Here is a 10,230-nt window from a genome sequence, read left to right as displayed (position 1 = left end):
GGTCCATCAGACCAGGGCCACACAATGGCCCATAGGCAGCCTCCCAATTTATTTTACCAGCAAGATGTGGCAGGCAAGACAAGAGGGCGCCCTCAGGCTAGAGCTGGCATGGTTGTAGAGCCACCAGAAGCATCACAGCCACCCTGGGGATCCCGCCCCATGACATGGGGGTAGCAATAGTTCCCACTTTGTGGGATCCCCTTGAGTACAGGCTCACAACATATTTTTCAGCATATGGTTAAATCTTTCAACCAAACCATCTGTCTGTGGATGGTAGATAGACACTCTTAAATGCCAAATTTTCTGTGTAGCGCTCGCACACCCCTAAGGACACCAGACAAGAAGTTGGTGCCTTGGTCCATAAGGATTTCCTGGGGTATCCCTACCCTGGAGATCTTCATTTAATAAGCTCTTCAGCTATCTTGGCCACAGAGGTGGATCTCCCTGCTGACTTCCTGACCCTGGGGCAGGGGGCTGGACTCGATGATCCTCAGGGTCCCTTCCAGCCCGAATGTCTATGAATCTCAGAGGCACCGCATCTGGGTACCTGGTAGCATAGGCCACCAAGACCAGGACAAATTGGTACCCTGCCCTGCTTTTAGGAAAAGGTCCTGCGATGTCCATTGCAATACTATCGAAAGGTTTTTCAACCAAAGGGATTGTCACGAGTGAAACCCGGGGAGGGCATAGGTCACAGACCTTTTGGCACTCCACGCAATTCTGACAGTAGGTCTCAACCTGCTTGTAGAGACCCGGCCAAAACACCCAATGCTTAAGGCGAGCCTTCGTCTTATCACGTCCCAGGTTGCCTCCCATGGGAAGTGTGTGGGCCACCCACAGGAGTGCTTGCCAATATTTCCACAGTACCAAAATCTGTAATACTTCCTCCTCAGTCCACCATGCTCTACTCAGTATAGCACACTGTCCCTTACCTCAAACCTTCAGTAGGTTTCCACCAGCCTGGGGTTCACTATCTCCCCTTCCCATATGGCCAACACTTCATTGAAAATACGTCAGAAGACTGGTTCTTGTTCTTATTCTTTCCTAAACTGCTCGTCATCTATAATCTCCCCCAAATCTGGGGCTTCTTCAGGATCTGTCATCCATGAAGGGTGTCCCACCTCCACCCCAGAAAAACCCTTGGTTGGTGAGGCCTCCATCTCTCCCCTTGCTGGCAGTTTCAAGGGTTTCTGCATCGTTTTGCTCAGCACTTCTCAGAAGTAGGGCCAATCTACATCCAGCAACATCAGGCACGACAATGTTTCTGCTAATCCCACTACTAGCTCTTCCATCCTTCCCATTACGGTTAACCTCAGATATTTTCTCTGATAAGTGTAGGTGTCCCCGTGAATACAGACCATGCTCATGGGCATCTCTTCCTCTCCTGCCTGGGGTGAAACCAGGTCAGCCCTTAGCATAGTCTGAGTGCAACCCGTATCGACCACTACTGGTACTATAAGGTCCCTGATCTTCACATCCACCATCGACTTGGCTCAACACCAGGGACCTTTATGTCAACCAAAACTACAGCCTATCTTTTCTTCATGGGGTTTCTCCCCAATATGATCTCCCCTAGTCTCCTGGGCTCAGAATTTTCCTGTGTGGCCTTGATTCCCACAGCAATAACAGGTTCTCTCTCTGAGCTCCTACCCCCTGGGTTCCTTTGTGAGTCCTCTCACAATCTCCAGCTTTCTCCATCAGCCTCCGGAGTCTCAGCATCCTGTCAACAAAACATTTCCATGTTTCCCTGATTTCTCATGTTCAGACTCTCTCTCTGTGGCTGTAAAGGCTTTGGCCAAGCACAGGGCTTCCTCCATTGATTGAGGCTGATGTCTCCTTACCCACTTATGGGTTTCTCCACCAAAGTCAGTGAGAAATTTCTCCAGTGAGAAGACCTTCACTACATACTTGCCCTCTGGTTGGATCCATCTCTCTAGAAGGTCTTTAAGCATCTGTGTCAAAAACTGAGGTCTCAACTCCTCTGTCTTCTTCCCACAGAACCATTGTTGGTAGTACTGTGGGGAAACGTCTAAGCAGTATAGAACGGCCCTTTTCACCTTCTCATAATCTCTTGCGTTGGCTTGGGACAATGCCCGGTCTGGGCCTATGAGTAAGGGGCCCAGTTGGCCAGCCCACCCAGCCCACTTCTTCTCTTAAACAGGGACCAATATTTGTCCCCTGTTACACCATTTCCAAGCACTTGGAGGAGAAGGTGATTAGCAGGGATCTGGGTTTGCCATTCCCCACAGAAAAACACAGATTTTTCTCCTTTAAGGAAGAAAAACATGGTAAACACACAGGCTTCCCCTTGCAGGCCGGTCACCTTCCAGCCTGCAAGGAGCTGCTTGGGGCTGGTGGAAGTGGAGGAGGGCGATTGGAGGCAGGGAATGCCAAGTGTGTGTGCGCACACACGTCTGCAGCAGGAGTGAGAGCATGAGCAGGAACAGGACAGTGTGCATGGCACAGAGCTTTCCCTTTTGGCAGCAACGGCTATGAACTGAGCTGCCCTGTGCCATGGAGTCTACCTGCTTCCTCGGCACCCTCCGCCTATTTCTGTGCCTGCTGGCATGTACGCACAGAGGCCTCAGCAGAGAGGCACAGAGGGAGGGAGGGGGACATTAGGCAAAAGACTTGGGCTGGGAGGCCCCAGGACATGGCCAGGGCTGGGGCTCTTTGTGGCTCCATAGTGGGTGGGGAGATCAATGGGTTGTCTTCTTTCAAGGTACTGCACCTGTTTCCCCCACTCCCAGCCCAAGGGCTTGGGCTCAACTTTGGTAGGCTCCTGCCCTCCCCAGGCCCATGAGCACACGTGCACCTTGCACGTGCTCTTCCTGCTTCCCCCAGCCACCAGCCTCACCCCAATCCCCGCCAGCCTGCTTTGCACTGCCCACCCCAGCTTTTTTTTTTTTTTTTTAATTGCTCCACTGACTTACATGGCAGGGGGCAGAAGCAGAGAGAAAAACAGTGCTTCACTGGAAGAGGAAGTGTGTTAGTTGGACCTGGGTCCGCTGACTCCATATAGATCAGGCACTTCAGTGGAGCTCTTTGGTGCTTTTATCCAATAGCCAATTCAATCAGTTGTGGGTGGGCAGTGAGGGGTACTGGCAGGGCTAGGAAACTGTGGGTCAGGAGTGAGGGAAACCAGTAGGACCAGGGAGGGGCTGTGGGTTGGGAGTGAGGGGCAATGGCATAGGCAAGGGCAGGGCACTGGCATATCAGGGCTGCTTGGCACTGCAAAGCAGTGGGGGAAGGAGAGAGGCAGTCACAGCTGGACCTGGGTCCTGGTGAGCAAAGGGGGCAGAAAGAACTCTGGTTTTGTGTGATAAAAAAACCAAAATCAAGTACCAAAATATGTAAGTATTTAGAATGATTGAGGCACTGGTAGGCTTCTCAATTGCTTTCTAATTGTAAATATATCGATAAAACAGTGTTTATTTTAACTGATATATACAGTAGTGGTGTTTCATTTTAGTTCAGAAAAACCTGGATTTGGGGTTTTTTAGTCAGAGAATTTGTGATTTTTAAACTGAGAAAACCAGGATCCCTGGTGATTGGGAACAATCAGCATGTATTCTTTAAGAACGAGTCTTGCCTGACAAACTTGTTTGCCTTCTATGAAGATGACTGGCTCTGTGGATGCAGGGACAGCAGCGGGTGTGATATACCTTGACTTTAGCAAAGCTTTTGGTACCATCTCCCACAACCTTCTCACAAGCAAGCTAAGACAGTCAAACTGGATGAATGGACTGTAAAGTGAATGGACAACTGGCTGGATTGTTGGGCCCAAAGGATAATAATCAGTGGCTCGATATCTAGTTAGAAGCAGGTATTAAGTGGAGTGCCCCAGGGGTTGGTCCCGGGGGTGGTCTTGTTCAATATCTTCATCAATGTTCTGCAAGATGGCGGAGTGCACCCTCAACAAGTTTGTGGATGACACCAAGCTCGGTGGAGTAGTAGATATGCTCAAGTGTAGATTCAGAGTGACCTAGACAAATTGGAGGATTGTACCAAAAGAAATCTCATAAAGTTAAGCCAACAGTGTGCTTTAGTAAAAGTGCTGCCAGCAGAACAAGGAAAGTGATAAATCCTTTCTATTTGGCGCTGGTGAAGCCACATCTGGAATACTATGTCCAGTTTTGGGTCCCCCCACTACAGAAAGGATGTGAATAAACTGGAGAGAGTCCAATGGAAGGCAACAAAAAATGCTTAGAGGGCTTGGGAACATGACTTCTGAGAAGAGGTTGTGGGAAATGGGTTTATATGGTCTGGAGAAGAGAAGACTGAAGGAGGATTCAACAACAGCCTTCCACTACCTGAAGGGTGGTTACAAAGGAGATGGAGCTAGACCAGGGGTTGTCAACCAGGGGTATGCATACCCCTGGGGGTACTTGGGAAGGGCCCAGGGGGTAGGTGGCAGTGGTTTGGAGAAGTGAGGGCACTTCCAGTTTTGCCGGTGGCCTGGCTTTGCTACGGGGGACCTCTCCCACCCCCCATCCCCACCAGGGGATCTCTCTCCTCGCTCACCGATTGGTCGGGGGTCTCCCTGCTTGTTGACCAGCCTCCAGGGATACACCAACCAAAAAAGGTTGAAAACCCCTGAGCTAGACTGTTCTCAGTAGTGGCAGATAACAGAACAAGGAGCAATGGTCTCATGTTGCAGCAAGGGAAGTTTAGGTAAGATATTAGGAAGAACTTTCTTACTAAGAGAGTAGTAAAGCACTGGAAGAGGCTAACCAAAGAGTTTGTGGAATCTCCATCTTTACAGGTTTTTAAGACCTGGGTAGACACAGCCTTGGATGGGATGATCCAGTTGGGGATGGTCCTGCTTTGAGCAGGGGCTTGGACTAGACGACCTCCTGAGGTCCCTTCCAACCCTAATTTTCTAATATTCAATTACTTCTGATTCCTACACCCAATTTCCTACCGACTTATTGTCTGCAAGCAATTCTTCTCTTGCTTGTTGAGCTAACACAGGACGCTCCCATAGAGGATGCAGTGCTGTGGAATTTGAAGTTTGCCATTGATAAGATTTAGAAAGTCCAAGGATGGGTCAGTGCTGCAGCAGGAGCCTTCCCGCCTCCATCCCCTGGAGGAAGGTTACTGCTTCTCACCATAGGCAGCAGTTCCAGCATAATTGTGCAGTAAGTTTGGTCCTTGGGCCCGCACTGTTCAACATCTTCATCAACATCTTGGACGAGGGGGTAAAAATTAGCAGATGACACTGATATGGGAAGTGGGCACGCTAGAAGGGAGGAATAGGCTGCAATTGGACCTAGACAGGCTACAGGGGGGGGCAGAACAGGATGGGTTTCAACACTGACAAGTGCAAGGTGCTGCACCTGGGGAGGAAGAACCAGCAGCACACCTACAGGCTGGGGAACTCCCTTCTCATCAGTGCAGAGGCAGAAAAGGATCGTGGAGTCATTATTGATGCCAAAATGAACATGGGCCGACAGCGTGGGGATGTGGTCAGGAAGGCCAACCACACCTTGTCATGCATCCAGATGCATCTCAAGCAGGTCGAAGGAGGTGATCCTCCCCCTCTATGCGACACTGGCCCGGCCACAGTTGGAGTACTGAGTCCAGTTATGGGCACCGCACTTCAGGAGGGATGTGGACAACATGGAGAGGGTCCAGAGGAGGGCCACCTGCATGATCAGGGGGCCGCAGGGCAGGCCCTACGAGAGGCTAAGGGCCCTGAACCTGTTCAGCCTCCACAAGAGAAGGCTGAGAGGGGATCTGGTGGCTGTGTATAAACTGGCCAAGGAGGACCAGCACGTAATGGGAGAGTCCTTGTTCCCCCAAGCCCTACTGGGAGTAACAAGGAATAATGGCCATAAATTGATGGAGGGTAGATTCAGGCTAGATATCAGGAGGCGCTACTTCACTGTCAGGGCAGCTAGGAGCTGGAACCAACTTCCAAGGGAAGTGGTGCTGGCTCCTACCCTGGGGGTCTTTAAAAGGAGGCTGGATGAACCCCTTGCTGGGGTCATTTGCCCCCAGTACTCTTGGGGTAGGCAGGGGGTCGGACTTGATGATCCGCTCAGGTCCCTTCCGACCCTACCAACTGTGAAACTAAGCAATGTGCTCCATTGAGTTAGGGTATTGATCCTAAGCAAGGATGCTCGAGACAGCAGCAGACTCCCACACAACTATCAATCCTACTGATGCCCCTTCCCCACGTCCTGCCAAGGAACCAGCCAGAGCTCACTGCATCTCTTCTCTAGGGTTTTATTTCACAAACAAAACAAAGATCCACGGATTATCCAGGCCCCTCCCCTCCCTCCCCCTAACTCTTGACACCAAAAGGAAATAAATTACAAGTTGGGGGGGGAAACATGCCCAAAGGGAATGTGGCCTCAGTTTCCCCGCTACGGCCTCAGCCCCCCTCATCCTGGGTTCTAGAGTCAGACAGAGCATGGCGGCCGGGGGGGGGGGTGGGCTGTTCACAGGTGGAAAGGGTCATGCAGGCCCTGGGGGTGCAGGGTGAAGGAGGCACAGGGCACTCAGCAAGGACTGAGGAGAATGCTGAGCCCCAAAGGAAGGGACAGCTGCCTCTCCCCCACCCCATCCCACCCCAGTTGCTTTGATGCCAACAGCAGAGCCTGATGGAAATGTGCCAGTTCCGGTCTTCATCTGAGGAGGAGTCAGAGGGGATGTTTCCCAGCTTCCAACAGCAACTCTCCCATTCTCCAGAAAATGGTCCTGCTTAGCCATAGTTCCCCAGAGGAGCAGCATGGTCTGCTTTAGACAATAACCGAGTTCAAGTGCTGGGAGAAGAGGACTGTGCATCAAAACTGAAAGGGTATCCACAGAGGGGTAGAGGAACACTGGACTGGGCTGCTGTGGAAATGAGGGGTACAGCCCAGGATGGGGAGGAAGACCTATGGGTGGGCTTGTTAGCTGGAGCAGGCAGGAAGTTATGCTGGATAAATTCTCAGGTGCAGACACAGAAGTCTCTCTGCCTGGGACACTGGCACCAAACCCAGGCCCCTGGCGCTGCCATCGCCTGCATCTCCTTCTTCTGCAGTCTGGCCCATGGAGGGCTTCTGCTCAGGCAGCAGCGACTGAATGTCGCTCTTAGCTAGGGGGTGCCACCACCGTGGTGAGCACTGCCTGCTGCAATACGGCATGGCACAGCATGGCGCAATGCAGGGCTGCTCTCACTCTTCGCTCTCCATCTTGAGGCTGATGCTGCGGGCTTTAGCATGGGGTGGGGGTGGGGTGCCTCCCTCACACTCTGCCTGGCTGGGCCCCCGTGACCGCAACAGCTGGCTCTGCTTGCGCAGGAAGTCGACAGGTGCAGGACAGCCATAGGTACCTTTGCCCAGGGTGGGCCGTGGCGGCCCCTTGGGTGAGTGTGCCAGCAATGCTGCCTCCAGTTGGGCCAGGTGGGCCACATAACCCTCGGACAGGAACTGTGAGACAGACAAGCACATGTGACAAGCAGCATGAGAGTGGAGGTGGCAGGCTGGCCCAGAGTGGGTACCAGGCAGGTTAGGATAGGGCCAGGGGTGCCGCCTGCCTTCCCTAATCCAACCACGGGATTGACTCAGCCATCTGGCAGCATGCCTAAAACATGGGAAATGAGGGGGGAGCCAGCACCCCATCCCCACTCCATAGCAGCTAGTGCCCCTGACTTGAGCTTGATAGGGGGCAGCACCCCCAGGGGAAAGAGGCCCCTTTCTCATCCCCACCTCATAAAAACCAGCCAGGTCCCTGGTGCTTGCTGACTCCCCATGCTCACCACCTCAGCCAGTCCTGGCCAGCCCAGAGCTCCTAGAGAGGAAAGGCTGCTGCCCCTTGGCTGGATCAGGGCCATGGCTTCTTCGGGAAAGAAAGCCCTTGCTCTGTCCATCCCCACCCCACCCCCCGTCCGTCCGTCATTGCCCCCCCCCATCCATGCCAGCTAGTTTCCTTCCCTGGGGCTGAATCACGGCAGATGCTCCTACCTGACACTGGCTCTGCAGCTTCTTGACAGCCCGTCCCACAATGTAGATCTGGGAGGGCAAGAGCCCCAGGGAGCTGTAGACCGAGATGTCCTTGGCAGAGCCATAGCCAGCCATGATAGTGATCTCTGCCTGCAGCACAGAATGGTCACTTAGCCCACTTCACTCTGGCTGCATCCTGTCTCCCTCCCATCACCCTACATGGACCACACATGCACCCAAACCCCAACTTCTCCGGCAGGTTTGGCTATGCCCAAGCCCCAGCCCTAACACCCATGGCCCCAAATGTGCTCAAACCTCAGATCCTCTAGCACCTCCCACAGGCCCCAGCCACACCCATGGCCCAATCCCCATCAGATGGGGCCCACCTCAGTGCGTAGGCTCTGCAGGAAGGCAGCTTTCTGGCGCAGGGGGTCATGGGTAAGACCGTCGCAAAAGGAGACAACACCATGGGGGAAGTTGTGCTGGGACAGCCAGGCCACCACGCGGTGCTTCTGCATGTCAGGCCTGCCTGTCACATAGACGATCATGTAACCTGAGTCCTGCCAGTGCCTGGGGACAACATAGCACTGCATCACATATCCTGGCCCTCCTCTCCTGCAGAACTAGATGATGAAGAGGGGAAGCCAGTGGGATAGCAGGGGTGACTCTGGGGTACAGAAAGGAACAGGCAGGTGGGTGCACAGAAGGGGCAGCAAGGGGACACTGGGGGCAGTGAGGAATGAGCTGGGGACATAGCAAGGTACAACTGGAAAGCAACAGGAAAAGAGGTCATGGTGGTAATACAGCAAGTGCTGGAGGATTGGCCAGCATAGTCAGGGGGACTTTGAGAGAGCACTGCATCCTGGGGGTAAGTGGCAGGAGGCAGCATAAGGGAGGGGGTGGTACCTACCTCACCACATCCACAGCACCCGCCCGCACCTTGGGGTCACTGCCCATGATAGAAACACTGGCTGTGAAGGAGCCATCAATGCTGAATACAACTGCCTCTGTGCCCCGTGCCACCACGGTCAGGTATGCCTCAGCATAGCTGTGATCACCCCTGCCAGGGAGGGTCAAGAAGGTGGGCAGCATTAGGGCTATAGAGACACCATGACAAAGCCCTTGACAAGGCCTAGAAGGAACTGACCCCATCCCCTCCATTTCTCCACCCACCCTACCCTTCACAGAAATGGCCAGGGGAGCCTGCTATCCGCTAAACCCACAGTGACATCCGTTGGAGCAATCCATCACTCTCCTGCCAACCGTCCCCCAACAGGACCTGAGGGACTTGGTACCTCTACCAGAATCACACACCATTGGGGTGGGAGGGTCTCACCTGACCACCATGCGCACAGGGTACATGCCGATGGCCAGGGCCTTGTCGGGTGGGATGGTGAAGGCCAGACGCCCGCTTCCACTAGTCACTTCCGTGCCATAGTACAGCCACTTCCCTGACAGTGGTTGCGTCATGATGTAGATGTCCACCTGGAGGGCACCAGCATTGGGATATGCTGCTGGGCCACCCAGACAGGCCCAGCCCCTCCGCACCACTCCCAAACTCATTGTTAACTCCCCAGGCAGGACTTGCTCTTCTCCACAATCGGTACTCCTGGTTAGGTCCTTGATGGTGGTAGCACAACTGAATGGGAGCAACTGGGACTGCCCCTCCAGGTGCTGCCTTTGTGAGAGGGTGCAAGAGCTGGCACTGCCAAGTAGCAGCTGATTACACTACCGCATTTGGCATGGCAGAAGCCGGAGCTGCCTCAGGTACCACACGGCTGCCCCAAGTGTGAAGCTGCATTGTTATGCCTCTGTCCATGGACTCCCCAAATCTTATGCCCTGGTGGGACACTATGACAGATCCCCTCAAACTCCTCATCCACTTGGGGCACTGGTAGTGGCAATCCCAGCACCAGAGCCCAATTGGATCTACAGCCCAGCCTTGCTCCCCCCACAGTGCCCATACCTTCTCCCCTGTCAATGTCACTACATCCAGGGGCCCGTACATGAAGCGCCCACTCAGCACTTGGGGCCTCCCCTCACAGACAACGACATCGCTGGCACGGTGGTTGGCTGTCACATTCTGCAAGGCAAGGGGAAGGGGAGTCAGTGGGAGGCTGGAGCCACTGCCAGAAACCCATTTTAAATTGCATAGTAAGGCGGGATGAGATCAGAAGAGAACCAAGCTTGCCAGCCAATGCTCCCCGCTCCAAGGGCTTCACTCTTGATACCTAAAAGGGCTTACAGAAAGCTGGCAAATCCAAAACAATGCCTTGACTGCAACCCCATTTTGCCCCCA

The 10,230-nt window shown here is 53.5% G+C and overlaps 1 protein-coding gene across 2 annotated transcripts in view; it reads right to left on the bottom strand.

Annotated features, from left to right (window-relative positions):
* Window positions 1-6,222: 6,222 nt before the first annotated feature.
* The window catches only part of PITPNM1 (phosphatidylinositol transfer protein membrane associated 1), an 18,895-nt gene continuing 14,887 nt past the window's right edge, over window positions 6,223-10,230 (bottom strand). For both annotated transcript variants that reach the window (XM_025192089.1, XM_006035899.3), the window contains exons 19-24: window positions 9,898-10,014; window positions 9,268-9,416; window positions 8,842-8,991; window positions 8,318-8,501; window positions 7,953-8,081; window positions 6,223-7,418 (exon numbers count right to left, since the gene is read on the bottom strand). In XM_025192089.1, the coding sequence (XP_025047874.1) occupies window positions 7,164-7,418; window positions 7,953-8,081; window positions 8,318-8,501; window positions 8,842-8,991; window positions 9,268-9,416; window positions 9,898-10,014 (984 nt within the window). In that variant the 3' untranslated portion in view covers window positions 6,223-7,163. The remainder of the gene's footprint in view (window positions 7,419-7,952; window positions 8,082-8,317; window positions 8,502-8,841; window positions 8,992-9,267; window positions 9,417-9,897; window positions 10,015-10,230) is intronic.

This window comes from Alligator sinensis, unplaced genomic scaffold, assembly GCF_000455745.1.
Source record: "Alligator sinensis unplaced genomic scaffold, ASM45574v1 scaffold578_1, whole genome shotgun sequence".
Classification (NCBI taxonomy): Eukaryota; Metazoa; Chordata; order Crocodylia; family Alligatoridae; genus Alligator; species Alligator sinensis.
Note: the sequence above shows the minus strand (reverse complement) of the source record. Positions and strands in the feature narration are given on the sequence as shown.